Genomic DNA, 18738 nt, shown 5'->3' on the forward strand with positions numbered 1-18738 from the left:
AAACATTTGCGTATTACCAGTTCAGTGTTTAACCACACTTAAGGAGATCGCGGTGGTGAAACGTACGAATTATGTACACCTGATAAAGCCTTTTTGTTGCCTCCTTACAGTACCCGTCCTGCAGGGAGCACCTGCAACAACCCCGGCAGCAGCACCGTGGCCCCTTGAAGCAGACGGGCTGGAACGCTTTGCTAACGCGCCCAGCTCACCCAAGTATCCCCCCTAGGCAGCGAGACACCGACACGACACCACCACCGCCACCACCATCCTCCCCCCGCCCCGCTCCAGTGGTTCTGTAGCTGCTTTTCGGGGGCATTCTCGGTCCTCGCACGCACGCCGCAGCAGGACCCTCGCCTTCGAGGGAGGAGTGGGCGACTCGGGGCACGGAAACACGCGGTTCCGCGCCCCCCCGCGCTGGGCAGCCCCCACACACCCCGCTTCACCCGGGTCGCCCCTCCGCCCCGCGGCCAGCCAGGTGCGCGGACAGTGACCTGCCGGCATACCGAGCGGACACGCCCCGGAACACACCGACGCTGGGAGCCGCCCGGCCCCCGCCTTTGTGCGGGGCGCGGAGTTTGAGAGGGCGGGAGAACAACAACCCACACCGGCCCCACCACCGCCTCCGCCGCCACTGATGCCCCGGCCCCGGCCCGGCCCCGCCCACCGCGCGTCACGGAGGCCGCATCCAATGGGCGGCGGGGATGTTTCGCGGGGGCGTGGTCGCCGCGGCCCCTCCCCCGCGGGCCGCTCCGCTGGCGGCTCGCCGGGCGCGAGAGTTTGGCTTGCGGGTGGAGATGCCGCGCGGGATCTGTGTCCTCGCAGGTAACGCGGCCCGGGGGGACGGGGATCTCACCCGTGCCCCGCTCTGTGGCGGAACCGGACGGGGGGTGCTGAGGGACGGCCGGGACAGGCCACCCCCCCACGGCGGAGCTGCCGCCGCCAGGACAAAAGGGGAGCGGCGGGCGGGGCAGGGCCCCCGCCGAACTCCCGGCGCAGCCTCGCACCTTGCCCCGCGCCCGCCGCTGCCTTCCCGGGACGACTCCTTCCCCGGGACCGCCCGCCCGGAGCCCGGGACGCCCTCCAAGTTTGCGGGGCTCCGTGCGCGGCCGGGGCGACCCTCGGTGCGAGCCCTCCCGCGGCGCCCGCGCTCTCGGTGGGACGCGCCGTGCCCGCCCTGCTGGGGGTCCCTGCGGCGCGGGACCGGTGCTTCCCGGGTGGGCTCGGGCTCGCCTTTCCCTGGAGAGGGCGGCGGGGAGGTGCCCTCCCTCCCTCTCTCCCTGCCGCCGCCGCCGCCGCCGGGCAGTGGCGTGTGCGCCGGTCGCATGGAGGTGGCGGTCCCTCTGTCCCTCGGCGGTGCCCGTGCGGCCACCGCGCTGCCCTGAGAAGGGACCCCGCCACGGCCGGGCCTCCTGGACCGCGGGGAAGAGGGCTGGCAGCAGCTGTGCGCCGGATAAATGGAGCAAGCGTAATTGGAGAAACTTTCAGGGCGAAATGAATTTTGAGTAGATTAAGTGTATTAATTGTGTGGTGGGCACTGATGCTGTATCCGTGCTGTTGGTAGCAATGCGGAGCACTTCCCTCAGTTAACAGCCACGCTTTCCGTCTTTGTTTCCGTCAAACTAAGAGCTCAAGGGTGAACTACTTTGAGAAAAGGTTTTGCTCTTAAAGCAGCTGCTTTGCTCAGCCGGGGAGCTCCAGCCTCTCAGCTTGCACTGCTCCAGGTTACTGGCTTTATCTGAATTTGGGAACACCGCTATATGGTCCCTAAAGCGAGGAGGGGCACTGATGTGACAGGGAGCACCGTCTGTCCCTGTGCATGTGTGTGCGCAGGAATTGGAAAAACGCGGAGACTGGAATTTAATGTTGCTAAAGGAGGAAGCTACAGAGCATTCGCCATAGCAGCTCTAATGGTCAAGCCCGTTCCAGAAGCCAAATGACTGGAGCTTTTTTCCAAGGTTGTATAAAGACATTAAATACCCGATATTTTCAGGGGTGCAATGCTTGATTTAAAAAGCAAATAAAAAGGAGAAACTGCAGATAGGCTAGTATCTATGCTTATCATTCTTTGGGCTTGCAAATAAAAATTTCATATTCTGCCCTGTTTTTACTGCAGTTTTCCATTCATAACCTCCTCCCCTTGCCATTTATACCAGCACTTGATAATAAGACCAGTCCCAGTTGAGTGGGAGCACCAGAGAAGCAGAGGCAGAATAGCAGTCAAGGCAGAAGGCTGGCTTTGGAGCACTGAAAGAGATCCTTCTAAGTAAAGGTGGTTCATGGGTGTAAACCTCCAGCCTTAGTACCTCCACACTGATGGATCGCTTATCAGGGTTGGGATTGCAGGATCTTTTTCATCTACCTCAACAACCTCATGAGCCCATGGATACAGCTTTGGAATTTAGCCTGTACTTGAGGTGTTCAGAGTGATCTAACTAGTCCAGTCTTAATTCTATGGATCTTGTCTCATTGTTTGAATTGTTGAGATTTAGGGCCTAGTCCATTAACTGCTATCTCCATATATCCGTCTATCTGTGATGTTTGTATGAATTCCTTGCACGGGGGCATGTGTGAGACTGGGTGCTTTAGTTTGATTAACAGAAGAGAATTGAACTCTTTTGGCAATTGATGGTTTGCTTTTCACTCGTGGAAGGAAATTATAATGCTTATCATTCTCTACAGAACTTTATAAATGCTCCACAGTCTCTGTGATACCTCTGTTTGTAGTACTTGAACAGTAAGGAACAGAAAAAACAGTAATTTGCTTTAGGTTTTAGAATTCTCCTGTGCCAAAGCTTTAACTTAGTATCTAAGAATTTCTCTGTGCTCCAGTCATGAGAAACTCTGCCTTTACTTCCCTGTTTGAAGTACAAAATTATGTTTCGGTATGTTCCAGTAATTGTGAAATGCAGTGAGAGAAAAATGTAAGATTGTATGGAATTTCATACAACTTTCTTGTCTCCCAACTGAACTCTCTGTTTTTAAATTCTTTTTTAGTGAAATGCGACTATAACCATGCATTTGTATGTATGTATTTCAGATTTTCAACCAACATAATGCTGAAGCTCTCAGCTTGGAACAAGCATTTCACAGAATGGCACAAACGGAACCTAATCTGGACCATGATGTATCATGGTTCCTCCTTCCACCGTACTGGGCTAAAATGGTTGTGGCTTTAATTTCCTTGCTCTGCTTTGCTAACAGCTATGATGGAGATTTTGTCTTTGATGATTCTGAAGCCATCATCAATAATAAGGTTTGTCTCTCTTCTTTACCTCACGCCCTTTGGCATAAATGGTCATAGGAAAAAAAATAATGCAACTGTTGATCCAAGTAGACCCAAAGTTTCAGCCTAGCAAAGAGATTCCTCTTTTTTTTAACTTCATTTTCCCATTTTGCTTTATTGAGTGTTGTTTTAAGTAAGCCTTATTTAAGGCTGACAAACAAGCTGTGCAGCAGTGCTCTACCAAAAACCTAGAAGCCTAAATATGCTTAACAAAATCTTACTCCTAAAGCTATTTTGATAACGTGACTTGGGCTCTAATATAGAAACAAATTAAACAGTTTCTTTTCCCCCTCCCCTCTCCCCCACCTCAGAATGCATCCCCTTTCACTCTTTTGCAAGTAAGATGCTCTGCTTAATGAGTGTTGATATCTGGTCAGGGGGAAGGGAGCTCTTTTGCCATTCCAAATGAACTTTGCCTGCTTATCATCTAAAAAAGCATTACCTAGGGTTGCAGCAACTTCAGATGTGATGTTTATTAAGGCTTATTCACAGGGTACCTGTACGTCAAGACTGCCTATAGGTCTAATTTTATGCTCATTTCTAAGTCAGTGAGAGTGTGCAGTAGACTTTTTTGATACCCATTGATGTTAATAGGAGATTTTTTTCAGTATCTCCTCAGGGTCACAAATGAATAAGCCAAGTGAAACAAACTTACTCTGTTTGTAGACACATAATGCATCCCTAAGCTATTGTAGGGTGCAGGGAGTCTCCAGCTGTGGTTTATATCACTAAAATGTTACATGAAGCAAAGCTTCCTTTTCCTATGCTTCTTCCCCACTTAAAGTTCCTGTGACAACAGTATTTTTTTTTTTTTAATAGAAGCAGAGTATTCTTTTGCTCTGTTTTAAAACTGATCATACATGCAATGAACAGTTCTTGAAATGATTAGACATTAACATGTGACTCAAATAAACCTCTAACTGAGATTCTTTTGACTTCGAGGAGTTGAGTGTCTTCAATTGTTGAGACACTTCGTAGGATCACATGTAGGGGTGAGTGAGCCTATGCCCATGGGTGGGTCTTGGTGTTCCAGCTTTTATGCTGTTCTGGAAGGTACTTGTTAAATATTTAGAGAGAGAAGCACAGCGTAAAAATAATCACGTTTATCTGCTGGTTCTCTTTTCCTGAAGCCATGGGGTTACAAGGAGGATAATCTGGAGGGTTGTACCACTAGAAGAACACAATTCACTTTTTTTTTTTGCCTTGCCTTGCACAGGATTTAGAGGTAACTTATCATAATGTGTCTTTCAGAATCCTGCAGAATTACTGTTTCCTTAGACAAATTTCTATTGTGCATGTGTAAGTCATCATACCTTCAGTTGTAAATGTATGGGGGGATAATACATCTGCCAGCTTGGAAATAAATCTCAAAGCTTTCAAGAGAATACTGTAGACAAATTAAGAACCTGTAATGTTGGTGTTTGGGTTTTTTTTTTTTTTAGAGAAGCATTGTGTTGTAGATTACACAGCTCCAGGCAATGTTTCATTCTGCAAAGTTTTGTTTGGAACCTGTTTATAATATTTCCTGAAAGAACGAACAAAAGACTGATGTTGAAATAAGACAGGTTGTTTTGTTAATGTGCAATTTCCACACTTGTCATCTCTTCCCATTTCTTTCAGTCTTTACTTTCGAAATGTTTCAGTTTATCTATGCGACACAACAACCTGCACCAAGATTCTAGCTGTTGGCAATGCTGAGAAATTCAACCAACTGCTTAAATAAATTAATTTATACCTACTCTGTATTTCCAAAAAACTGAGTCTGTTTCTATTTTTCACTTCAAAATCCTCTATTATTTCCTATATTAAATAAGGATTTTTTTGACAGTATCATTTCAGATAGGGGTCATATGAATATATGGAAATACAAAATCTGCAAAAAAAATACAGAGACAATGAGTTTACCAGTTTAATGGGGAGGGAGAGCATCTAGCAGTGGCACAGTTTATTAAGCAAAGCATAGCATATTTTATTCCTATTCAATAGGAGAGACAGCAGTTGAAGTAATTTTGTAGATTTACTGAGCATTACTCACTGGTATTTTCTTGGCTACCACACAGTATTTACTACCTGCCATCACCCTAATCTTTCAATATATATTTTTTTTTTTTTTTAATGAAAGAAACACCGTTAGTTGACCCTACGGCTATCATATCATGGAACATTCTGTTACTAGATTTTATTGGAGTTCAAAGCTGTTTTCCAGATGCTTTCTTGTCATTTTAAGCAGCATTTTAACTGGTACATGACAGTGACTTTTGTCTTTATTTACTAGCTTGGCAAGACAAACAGTTGGATTAGGCAGAGCTTCAGACACAATATGGCATTTCCATAAGCATCTATATAGAAAAACTGACCTTTCTTCAAGTCTTGAACTCTGCTGGCTAATCAAATATTTAGAGATCCTTTGATATCTACTTTTGGTTCTTAAAGAGGAAATCATATGTAGCTTTTAAACAGCTGTGTCTCTTAGAGCAAATTGTTCCTGTTCTAGGGTAAGTCCACTGAGTAGGAAAATTAATGTAAGGAACTTTCTCACAGAACTTGGATACAAGAGCAAGATATGCAATTGAAGATTTTTGGGTCATGTGTAAGTGTAATCTAATCACCAAGTAATTCCACACATTCAGCTTTTCCTGCGTTCTTCCGATGGAAGACAAAAGATGACTGATTATAGCGGAAAGGGAAATCAAGCCTTGTACATCTCAAATATATTTCCCATCTCAAGTTCTTGAAGACCATCTGTGACATAAAGACATACTTTTTAAATTTTAATAGTGAAAAAGAAAAGTCTCTCTTTTATAGTCCCTTTCTTTGGCAAATGTACATAAGGAGCAATGCTGCTGGTTGGAAAAACAGTCCCAGGGCCACACCACCCTCTGACAACTGTCCCCTGCAGAGTGCAAAGACTTCAGTAGAAGCTGGTGTACATCCCTGTCCCAACTTGCCCCTGGAAAAGCAGGCTGTATTGATTCAGTGAGCTGCTGGTGAAGTGCGGTCCTGCTCTGAGAGTCAAATTATGACCTTTAGGGTTTGTGCATACCAATGAGGAATGGAACAGGAATTTAGGTGCCTAAGGCTAAAATTGCAGTCCTGGGAGAAGAAATTTTTTGCTATTTCTTGGCAGTAGAAACATCAGTGAGAAAGTGAAGAAGCTTTTCACCTTCATAATTCTTAAACCCAAATAGGATTCCCCTGTGAGTGTTGATTTCTTAAGAATTTCCCTGAGACTGCCTTAATTCACAGCTGCAGTATAGGACTTTTCAGGCTGTAGTTTTATCCCTGCTCTCTTTTCTGAGTATTGATTAGTAACCTGTTAGAGAATGCTTCAGTTCATTTGACAGTGTGCTAGGAATTTTAGCTTACTTCCCCTTCCTACTTCTTTTTTAATCAGTTATATAATACTGGCTAAATTTGATCAAGTGATAAAAATCTTAAAGGATTTTTTTTTATTTTATTTTGGATGGATGAAAGTCAGAATATGTTAAGAGAGAAGCAACAAAAAACATGTTATTTTAAGTTCAGTTTAGCAGTAGCCAGTCATTAGGGTCCAGAAATTTGACTGTAATTTGGGCAGAAGGTGGAGGCAGAGTAACTTGTTGATTGCAGGTGTAATACTAACTAGTACAGTTTTGTTTTTAGGTTCTGTGTCAAGTGTTTTTAAGCTGCACGTTTGCTGTAGCATAAGTCGATAATGAATTGTGCCAGGGAAGAGGAGGAAAGGGGCAAATATTATGTTTGAGCATCCCAGCTTGTCCTCATAGAAAACTGAGGCAGGTGCTACCAAGATCCTTATTATTTTTGCTCTCCTAATGGAATGCTTTCCATTCGACAGCCTACATTTTTTTGATCTTTTCATTATCAGCATGGCTTGGAGATAAAGGAAAGGGTAGACTTTTCCTTTGCAGTGTTTTTTTAATGTCCCCTATTGTACCCCAAAATAAAATAATTCATTACTCTTCTGTCTTTCACTTTTGATCTTTTAGAACAGTGTATAGAGATGTTGATTCTTGATTTCATGTATTAAGAAGTAATTTTAAAAAAGCTATTTGAATAGTTTCCTGTGTGAAGTAAGGCTTCAAAAAGAGCTAATTGTTGTTTTCTGTCTTTGGTATCCTTGCTTTCATGCTTTCATTAGTAGTTGTGCTACTGACACTGGTAAAACAATAGCTATTTGAAGCAGTTTGTAGTTGATCTGCTTTGCAAGATAACCTAGACCTAAAATTAAAGGCTTTTTACAAAATTATAAGGTTTATGTGTTTCATATCTCAGCTATTGACCAGATTATAAATCGATGTGAATATGCATAGCTCTAAATTTCATGTAGTTATGCCTGCTTACAGAATTCAAGATCAGGGCCTTTATGATGTCAGGCATTCAAGATGTGACCTTCAGTGCAAACTTGCGTGCCTTGTCAAATGTCAGTAGCGAGCCAACAAAAGTCCTGCTATGTCCATATTAGTGTCAGTTTGTATTATTAGACCTTGTCGGTATTTTAGCTGCTTTGAACAAAGGAGAAATGTTAAGAATCTACTAATTTATTATGTTTCCTTTCAGGACCTCAGGGCAGAAACCCCACTTGGTGACCTGTGGTATCATGACTTTTGGGGTAGCAAACTCAGCAGCAATACCAGTCATAAGTCATATCGACCACTAACTGTCCTAACTTTCAGGTGAGACTTGTCTTTTTGCTTGAGGTCTGAATATTTATTTTAGCACATGTTGGCTCAATTGATTTTAGGGAGGAGGCAACAGAAAAGGAGAAAAACCAAGTATCTGGAGGGTAGTTGGATACCTTCCCTAAATATGATTTTCCTGTTCACTACCTTAATCTCAAACTGAGTTTTAGCTTTTCATTTGGTCCCTTCCCAAAGTATACATTATTTTGACATTCTGTATTTCTATGTACTTTCCAGAGATTTCATCTTATGCTCTTATACAGCTGGTACTAGGGGCAGTATGGTTTAGTATGTAGGTCACATCATCAAAGAACTAGGCTGTCTATGTTCCCTTCACTTTGCCATGCTGCCACTTATACTGCTATTGTAGTTGCTGTTCTCTACTTTCCTGCTATCTGTCAAATGGTTTATTTTATAAATAGCATCAATGTACTGTGGCCTTTTGCCACCATGTCACTGAATAGTCTTCCCACCTCTTTCCCCCGATACTCTAACTTAAGTGAGTGTTTGTGTCTGAGAATCATAGCCAATGAGATGTCTGCCTGTATATATGTCTTGCTGGTGTTCTCAAATAACTAAAGGTTTAAGAGGATTACTTCTGTAGATGCTTAGCTCATGTTTTTTGCACAAAGATTTGAGCAAGCAGTAGAAGTTTGTCACAGTAATGCAGAGAATCTTTGAAGACTAAGTCTTAAGCTTCTTATTTTCCCCATGTGATTCAATATTGTTGATGGGGACCTGGAACTCGTTCTGCAGTTGTGTCCATTCTAAGCCAGGGACTAAGTAAGTGCAGAAGAACTAGTCCCACTCTTGGTCCTCATATTCAAGCAAAAACTTTGATTCTTGGTGCAGTGTCAGTGTTTTAAGTACCTAGCACTGTGGATTTTGCTGTCTGATGGACTTCCTTCACATTTTCATCACAAAAAATATGCAACTGAATAGAAAGTGTCAGAGTCCTAAACCTATTAAAGCTTTCAGTGCACAACACATTACATGCTTTCCTTTTTTTCAAGGTCTCTGTCGTATATTCCATCTCTAATATCATCCTGGTTAGTTTTAAAGAGTGAACTGGGATACAACCATTACTATATCTGAAAATGTAGATGAGCCTGTAGAGATGGTCCACAAAATGCTATTTTCATAAATAAAAAATTTGCTTCCTTGATTTCCCTGCGCTCCAACTTTTATGTGTGTCATATTTATAATAGATTAGGGGATGCTGATAGATTTCACTCGTGCCAGATGCAGATTGACCAAATGAACTGGATAAAATTCCCTATTCAAACTAAGTTTCTGTATATCTCACCTACTGATAAAAGTATATGGATAATAACAAGATGTTTCCACCTTTTCTTCTCGCTTCCCAATTTACTGCAGAGTTCCTATCTTGAATAGGGTTTTAGACTGAATTTTCACTTACACTTTCTTCTGATTCTAATAATTGTATGAAACGTCTTTCTAACCAGTCTCATAAATTAGTTACTAAGATAAGCTAACTGACTACTTTCTGGATGGAAACTGATTGTACCCAGGCGATTTCCACATTGTCAGTCCAAATGCTAGGACTTTTTCAATTAGAATGTCAGTGGAAATCAGTCTCTCTGCATATTAGTTTCCTCACTGTGGGGATTGAATTACAATAATTTTATCAAGTTGGTTTTGGACATGGCTGCTCTTAAGCCCAGGGGTATCCCCCCAGTAGTCTTTATCCACAAGACATTCCTGCGTTGCAACTCTGAAATTATGTTGTCAACCAAAAGCCAGTTCTAAGTAACTAAGTATGATTAACATAATAGCATTAACTAGAGAGGATAGATACTGTGCTGAATATGATATTCCATATGAATACTGTGAAGTAAAGATTGGGACATTGTTTCTAGCTGATTTTGGTGGTGAAATGGTGAACTATGTGTCCTGAGACGTGTCAGCTTTTTTTGTGTGTGCATGTCGTCTTGCTATAGAGTTATTTAGCTTTTCTATTTGCATATTTGTAAACATTGTTGTAATTCCTGACCTTAATATTTTTGTATCTATGTAGAATTAATTACCTTCTTGCTGGAGGCTTCTACCCGGTTGGTTTCCATGTCATCAATATAATACTGCATTGTACTGTCTCAGTGTTGATGATTGATGTGTTCTCAATATTATTGGGTGGACTGCAATTCAGTAATAAAGGAAGACGGCTAAACCTGGCTCCAAAGTCCTCTCTTCTAGCTGCCTTGCTCTTTGCTGTACATCCAGTGCACACTGAATGTGTAAGTATCGAATAATTATCTGCGATGATTTTTATCTTTACAGTTCTTGACCATCTTGACTAATTAATTCTGTTATAGCTTTATACTCTACACATTGCTTTTATATATTCTTAACACTTCTCTTGGCAAATGTCTTAATAGAACAATCAAATATTATGATTAGTACGTCCAAAGGCTTGTAATTCCACTGGGCTAGGCCTTATTAAGGAAGATAAATTAAATCATTTAAGTACAATAACTAAAGTATAGCTCTAAACTACAAAGTTTCCCTAACTACTGTATTTCCATAATTACTTTTCACTTCCATTTGCTTTGATAAACAAAATAAGGAGATAGAATGTTGGAGGAGAGGCATTATATGAACTTTATATGTGACTATTGGAATACTGCATCCAGTTTTGCATTCATGCTGCAACGTCAACACTGGGAAAAATGGAGAGGGCTCAGAATCAAAAATGATTAAAGGACTGGAAATCATCCTGTGCCATGAGAGATCAAACTCCATGGGTTTATATTTTTAATATGAAGAAGAAGATGTAAGGATTTTTTTTTTAATCACAGTCTGTAATTATGTAGATGGGGAACATGAATTTGACAGTAATGGGCCTTTTAATATTGCAGCCAAAAGCGTAACAGTGGCTGGAAGTTGAAACTGTAAAGATGCAGAATAGAAACATGGTACATGTATAGCAGCTAATCAAAATACCTGACCAAAGCTCAAGTCCTTGTGTGGAAATTATAGTGAAAAGAAGATGGTGTTCTTAAAAAGCTCTTTTGTACTAATAGCTAAGAAGGTCTTACAGCCTTATACCACAGCCTTGCTGGATGTGGTCACTGATTTCTTGATCTTTTAGTAATTAATAAATGAAATCTAAAATTAGCCCAATATGGGATTTTTTTTTTTGTTAGAGTTTGAATGGTCTGAGCAACAGCAAAAGTACTAGCTTTAATTTTGATTTTGTCCTAGCAATGAACACTGAATTCTTATTGCACCTTATTCTGCATATGTGGCATTGATTTTTCATTTATTCACAACATGCCTTCGTTTTGGCATCTTGCACATGATTGACAGGGAAAAGGTTATTGAAAGCTATTCCTCTCAGCTCACTGGAGACCTTTCATGTATTGGAAACCTAGAAATGGTGTAAAGTTATGTCTTAGTAATTTGGCACCATTTTTGGCAGTGTGGCTAAAATATCCTGCCAATCATTCTCTGGTGTTTGCTCACACAGTAACTTCTTTGTGAGAGTGCATTGTGCTAGTGTCAGAAGGGCCCCTTGTATTTGTTCTCCAAAACCAGTTTTAGATGTCAGAGTAAAGTAAAACAAGCCTTCAGTGCTTCTGATGTTCTGATATGTAAAGAGAAATGTCGCTTGAGTCTTAACTTTGTAATAGACCTACTGTTGACTCCTTTATCAATATCCATAGTTTTATTCTTCATTCCATTTGACTCTAAAAATATGTCTAAATCAGCATGCAAATATTAATGGGCCCTTTGTCATGTCAAATAAATGATGTGGTCTGCTTGCATATTTGAAGTTTGAAGACTTTCATATGCTTTGGGCAAACATTTGAAGGGGAGGGGAAAAAGTATCATGCTTATATATCATGTCTCTTCTAAGATCCTGGATGAACAAAAGCCTCTCATCATTTACTTGGTGAATAATAAATCTTGCTGCACTGAAGCAGTCATTATTATACTGCTACAGTTCTATCATGAGTGTGTGTCTGGCAGCATCTCTTAAAAAGCATTCCTCATGATTTAAAATCTGTGAGTTTTAGGTATCACGACATCCTGGTTTTGAAATGAGATGACATATTTTGACATAAAATTGTGAAGAATCTGTCTATTTGCTGCTTTGGGTTTTGGTATATACAGCAAAACAAACTGTCATGTAAAACAGATCTTGAAAGGTGTAATGTTTTCAGTACCTATGTAAGGAAAACACTATCATTTTTCTACCTGCATGTAAACAGTCTTGTGCTGTAGTTCTCTGTTCTAAAAAAGGCTTATTCTTTGTAACACTTCAGTAATGAAATACTAAATGAATCACTGGCATAGGAATATATTTGATACTAATTTAAAATTTGCCTTGGTACCAGAGTCTATATGCCTGACCTTGAAAACATTATACTGTTGGAGTCTTTTGAGGCCATGTGTGTTATTAGCCCCTTAATCTCTTTTTTGTAACAAGTGGACATTTATTTTCGAAACTGTGTCAGTTCACCTTTACTTTTATCTCATTAGCGAGATTGGCTCCTGAAAAAGAGTGACACTTCATTATTTTCACCTTTCAAATCACTCCACAGCTATTGAGTTAATTCTTGTAATTCCTCTTTATGATAGAAAAAGAAGCAGAGAAGTTAGGTGCATGGCTTTAGATAAATCAAGAAGTTTTCCTGAACAGAATTTAGGAGTCCAACAATTTCTTCTTTTACAGTGCTCAAGTGAAGCTGAGAGAGTGGGAGAGTCTCTCTTCAGTGGAATTAATCATATTCTTATGTCTCTACACTTCACTTTCTCTCTGTAATGTTATTTAGAAATAGTCGCCCCATCATTAGACTGACATAAAAATGCCCTTTTCCTAAAAAAAAGGATTAGTAGGTGCCTTTAAACAAAATGAAGACGCAATTGATCTTTTTACTTTCCTGTTTCTGTATCACACACAAAATGGCACAACTGGTGTACTATACAAGAACTGAAGTTACTGCTTTTGCCCCTGAAACATAATCTCAATAAGTGAATTTTAAAAAAACCCTATAGCTGTCTTGCTCTGCTTCAGAAAGGCCTCTTTGTACATCTCCTAAAAACATGGAACCCAGCACTTCAGGAAGCAGAGCTAGACTGAAAAGTAAAGGGTGTTTCCACAATCCTTGCTGTGTACGTTCTAGTGAGGTTCCAGTGTCAGGGCTTATACAGTCTCCTGCCAGTCCCATGTCATGATTTCCACAAAAAAAATTTGTAGTGTATCCTGACAGTTGGGTAATTGGAAACCAAAGATCCAAAAACACGATTTGCTGTATCTCAGCCAGTTATTATAAACACATTTTAGGGGCTTGCTGGTAGTCCTGAGGTTTCTCTTGATTTAAATATGTTGGTGCAGATCCGGAGTACAAAGGTCCCAGGAGGTGCTTGTCATTTTCTTTTACATTAATACAGCTTCTGTTACAAGATGCATTTGGAGGTAGCTCTAATGCAAACAATTAATATAACAAAAAACTGCTGGAGGGGGAATTTTTTTTTCCCCCTGAATCTGCAGGCTGGAAGCTATTTGTCCATTCTAAGTATTCAGACTGTAATTTGAAGGCTGGCTTGTCTTCTGAAAGTTAACAGTCTTGATTTGTGTTTCAGCAGAGCTGCCAATTTTGTTGAGGTTCAGGATGTTTGGCTTCAGAGCTATGTAATGGCTTGAAACTGAAAGAGAGTAGATTTAGATTAGATATTAAGAAGAAATTCTTTACTGTCAGGGTGGTGAGGCACTGGAACAGGTTGCCCAGAGAAGCTGTGGATGCTCCATCCCTGAAAGTGTTCAAGGCCAGGCTGGATGGAGCTCTGAGCAACCTGGTCTGGTGAGAAATGTCCCTGCCCATGGCAGGTGAGTTGGAACTACATGGTCTTTAAGGTCACTTCCAACCCAAATAATTTTATATTTTCATGTTTGCTAAGTGTTCTACTGAAATGCAGTCTGATCCAAAAAACAGATAGAGTTGTATAGAGTCTAAATTTTATTCAGTAAAGTCCTTCTTCATTTCTTAGAACAGCAGTTTTTCGTAAACTAAAACCAAATCATTTATATTGTTGATACTAAGAAATACCCAGTGAAAATCGGGATGCTTCTTAAAAAACTGGGTATCACTAATCCAGTAAACCAAGGTTAAAAAAACAATCAGTGATACAGTGATATTCTTTTATATATTTCAATTTGTATTTGTGAGTGTACCTTTATGTCAGGTTGTCTAAGAATAAAAATCTGATAATTTGAAATTTCTTTCTTCTTTTTTTTAAGGTTGCTGGGATTGTTGGCAGAGCAGATCTACTGTGTGCCCTGTTCTTTTTGTTGTCATTCCTTGGCTACTGTAAAGCCTTTAGAGAAAGTAAGCATTCTGTTTGCCCCTTTAATTTTCTGTTTTGTACATTTTCAGTATTTGTACATTTCAGTGAAGAATAGCAAAACTAAAAACGTCAGACTGATTTGTTTAAATTGATTCATGTTTATACCCTCATAATATATATTTTAAAAAAACCTGCTTTAGCAGATATTTATTGTTAGAAATGCTGGAAAGGTTGCTGTCCCTAGTCTCTGTTAAACATTATGAATTTATTTTAAGAAAAGTCTGTTTTATAATAGACTTATTTGCTAAATGTTTTATTTTTTAGAAATATAATGAATTATTTTAATAAGTATTTTAGAAAGAAATTAAGCCTACATATGTATATTCTGAAATATTTTACTACACTTTATCTTGTTATGTTGTGATGTCTTAAACGGGAACAAACTTGAGCAACCTTACTCATATTTTAATGAATTGTAAAAAATTATTTGTATGAGTAAGCCTTCTAAGTTTCTGCAATATGCAAGTGCTTGCTTATAGTGCTGAATACAGTGTTACTCATAGAGTTTTTGTAAGACAGCTGTATTTAATATGAACAGTTCCTTTTTAGATGTATTTTTCAAGTCAGCTTTTAGATCTCATGTACTATTTGATCTGAATGCAGGTTGGCAGTTCAAGTACAGTTGTGGAGAAATTATTTTGGCGCACATGCAGGAATTCATAACTATGAAAAGCTATGCAGCACATGCAGTCTGCTATCTGAATGTGCTCTACCACAGGAAATATGGGAATCATTTGGTGAACCCATAAGGAGCTGTGTTTTGAAGAGCTTGTGTATCAGCTCAATAGGCAGGGCCCGAAATGATTAACCAGAGCTCTCAGTGTATTTCAGAGGTACCTGAGCTGACTTTATGTGATACGGCTTAACAACACAGTTGTGGCATCGTAGAGACCTTGGTGTAGGCTGAGGGGAGTAAGTTAATGCACAGTGAGCTGTAAGATGCTGTGAATAGCTCCTGTTAATTCAGTTTAGATTATTTGGAACTATTTTGCGTATTTCTACTGCTGATATAATAAGTTTAACCTAATCTTTGCCACTTCAAACGATACCTATGATGATTGCTTATCACTTCTGATATATTTTTCTTTCTGTTGAGTAGGTTTCATTTCTTTCAACTGAACTAATAATTTCTTGATGAAAATTGGCCTTGGCTTCTTGCTTGTTCGTTTTTTCTTTTCTCACCTGTTTTCCTGGATATGATTGTACTTATGATGTTGCTTTTATTAGCAGAAGAGTAAATTAGACAGATGAAAATAACGGCTATGTGCTTTCCAGGGTGTTGGTACGGGTAGGCCTGTAAGGCAGGGGTAACAATCTTTACTTAAAGAACTCAAGAGCCAAATTCTTAGAATGACGATTGGAGACTATTATGTTGGACTCTAATTATTTTGTTATGGAGGACATCTCGGGAATGATTAAGAATGCAATGTGTACTCTGATTAAGGTGCTTCCACAACTTGTGAAGGCCAGTTTGATGGCTTTTAGAAGTCAGTGCCATTTTAATAGTATCCCTGGACTGAAATGGGTGTCATTGATACAGAAGAAGGAAATTGTTGTAAGACAAGATACTAAGCAGCACTTACTCTTTTTTGTTGGACATTACATCATAATAGGAGAGGAGCTATGTCTCTTAGCCAATTTGCCAAGGAAAGCTACAGTCTGCCAGCATGTCTTTCTAATCAGTTTTCAATGTCTACTGTCACCTTCACTACCTGCTTTTCCCTCAGCAATTTCTTAAGAAAATTTAGACTTTGTACGCAAGAATTTCTATCCAAGTTACATACTTGAGTCTCTCTTTTTTTAACCTTCATTGCTGCAAAGGCACACCACTGAGTCATCTTCAGCTTATCAGCCAGGAACTCCATACCCATTTCTGCAGAGTTGCTACCTAGACAGTCCCACAGCCTTGGTTGTTGCATGGTACTGTGTTTGATTTTCATGAGGTCCATTCCTCCAGCTTGTCTTGGTCCACCCAAAAGAGCAGTCCTGTTCACCACTGTATTCATGTCTCCTCTAGCTGAACTCCACCAATAACCACAACCAGTTTTACTTTCTGCCCTGGCAATAACTTTTTTTCTTTTGGGAGTGTGGTTTGGTCCAGCCAGCAACTGTTTGAATGTTAGTGCTTGTATAGGAAAGCGGGGGAGTGCCTATATTGGAAAGGGCATCTACAAAGAGAATGGAGGCTCGCTCTTCATGTGGAGAAGACAAGGGACAGTGTGTACATTGCACTGGGAAAGGTTTCACCTTGATATAAGAAAGATGTTTTTTACAGCAAGAGCAATCAATCACTGCAACAACTTCTCCAGAAGTGTGGCTGAGATCCCATCACTGGAGGTTTTTAAGATGCATTTGGACAGAGTGGTCTCATCTACTCTCATCTAAAGAGTGGTTCCCTTTCCCCAAGAGATTGGACCAGATGATCTTTGAAGGCCTTTTCCAATCTTGAGCTCCTTTTGTGATTCTTTGTATGAAAGGCTTCAAGAAAAGGTATTCAAATATGAGGAAGTGACTGTAGCAGAGTATGACTCTTCAGTAGTTTTGTAAAGTAAATAGAAAGTGTTACCCTTGGATGCCTCCATTTTGGTGGTATGAATTTCCTTTCATGAACACTTCTTTTAGCCATTGTTAAATAATAGAACAAATAAGGAGTAAGGATCTTTTTATCTGAGTTTAGCTGAGTTTGATTCTGCATAAATTGAGGGAGTCAATGACAGTAAGAACTCTTAATCCCAAATGTAAGTTGGTCTCACTCTGAATATGAGTAAAGAATGTGAGTTTTAAAAAATATGCACATATAAAGAACAGACTTAGCCAGTATCTCCTAAGCTGCAAAGTAAAAATACCTTTTCTACTCTCAGAATGTTTTCCTTCCTATGTCAAATCCACAAGATCCAGAATGTCTTTGATACCACCTGTGCATACTGGTAGTTCTAGTGCAAGTTAAAAGTTAGTATTGCTTCACTTTCGTCATACCAAAATGGTAATTTATCTTTGTGGAATAGTCTTTGTTAGTGAGAAAGAGGGGAAGAAAACAACCAAAAACCCCTCTATGCATTCCATTGCGTCAGGCTTATGTTTCTAATCCAATAGAGCTGCTTTATGATGATCCTGCCCAAAAGTAGATTGTACCAGTTTGTTCTGACATGCTGTTTCCTCTTGTTCTGCTGGGTTCTTTATATATTAAAGGCAAGCATGACCTTAAACTGTAGGTCAAGTGTATGTGTCCTTGTTCCTGGATCTGGCTTTTACATGTGTATATATAGTGCTTAGCTCACCAAATTTTTACAAGGAGTAGGAGAAGAACTGTCAAAGGTTTTTGTGGTTTTTTTGGTTTTGTTTTTGGTTTTGGTGTTGTTTTTTTTTTTTTTTTAAATTGTTACTAATAGATACATGGTAGTGTGAGTCTTTTGGAGCACTTAAAAGAGAGTACAACTCCTAAGACCTTAAGGATTTGTAGACTGCATTTGTATTGTCTTTTGAATACAGTTACCGAAACATGTTTTGATCCAATTTGTTTTTATTGATGAACTGTAAGTGAGCATCAGCGTAAAACAAACACTGAAAAGCCTGAGCTGATGCTGCTAATGTGGTTAGGTCCTCAGTGGCCATATACTGTCTTGTTACCAGCAGCATCCCAATGCTACTTTCAGACAGATAAGATTATCTAAGTCTTTAATAAAGAATCTGACTATTCATGCAGCAAAACAATGTGAAAGTTGTGGATGGCTGAGTTCAAGAAATCTGTTTGTTTCACTCTCACAAATGTAGTTGATGAATTGCCATTCTTTAAAGAAAAGGAGTCAAAAGTCATGTGTGAGAGACTGATTAGTGCTTGTTTTCACCTGACAAAATGAATGTAAGGATTTTTCTTTTTTTTTTTGGGGAAGTAAGAACTCATATCTGAGGAGGATTTGGGAGTACTATGGAGAAAGTATACATAATAGTGAAAACAGTCAGTGGATCAGAAAAATATCAGTGTCAGATTGGAAGACTTCCAAAGGAAAAGAATGGGATTTTTTAAAGCTCAAGGTATACTGCAGCTTGTCTGCCTGATTTATTTGTGATTTCAGTAGATTTTTGGATAGACAGTTTCTTTTACCCAGAATCTGTAGCAATTTTTTTAAAGTGTAGGCATTTAACACTATGTGGGCTATAATTATGTCTTATTGAAGTTCTACAATTCTGTTACTTTTTCCCAATATACAGTTTTTGAAGTTACCATCTTTGATAGGATAACATTTATAATTGCAAGGAACTAATCTGTTGTTCTCATTCTGTCCTGCTATTTTAAACACAACTGTGGGAACAAATCCACTGCATAGGCTTTGGAGACAGCAAGAGCTGACAACTGTTTAGGTATGTTCTGAAGGGAATTGTGGGTTATTAACTTTGCTGAATTTTAAT

The 18738-nt window shown here is 39.9% G+C and overlaps 1 protein-coding gene across 4 annotated transcripts in view; it reads left to right on the top strand.

The window, feature by feature from the left end:
* The first annotated feature begins 715 nt into the window (after positions 1-715).
* The window catches only part of TMTC4 (transmembrane and tetratricopeptide repeat containing 4), a 58849-nt gene continuing 40826 nt past the window's right edge, over positions 716-18738 (top strand). For all 4 annotated transcript variants that reach the window (XM_027900074.1, XM_027900071.1, XM_027900072.1 and 1 more), the window contains exons 1-5: positions 716-822; positions 3038-3253; positions 7841-7956; positions 10001-10217; positions 14225-14312. In XM_027900074.1, coding sequence (XP_027755875.1) covers positions 3092-3253; positions 7841-7956; positions 10001-10217; positions 14225-14312 — 583 coding nt within the window. In that variant the 5' untranslated portion in view covers positions 716-822; positions 3038-3091. The remainder of the gene's footprint in view (positions 823-3037; positions 3254-7840; positions 7957-10000; positions 10218-14224; positions 14313-18738) is intronic.

This window comes from Empidonax traillii, unplaced genomic scaffold (assembly GCF_003031625.1).
Source record: "Empidonax traillii isolate 1590-97213 ecotype Southwest subspecies unplaced genomic scaffold, ASM303162v1 scaffold703:size332946, whole genome shotgun sequence".
NCBI lineage: Eukaryota > Metazoa > Chordata > Aves > Passeriformes > Tyrannidae > Empidonax > Empidonax traillii.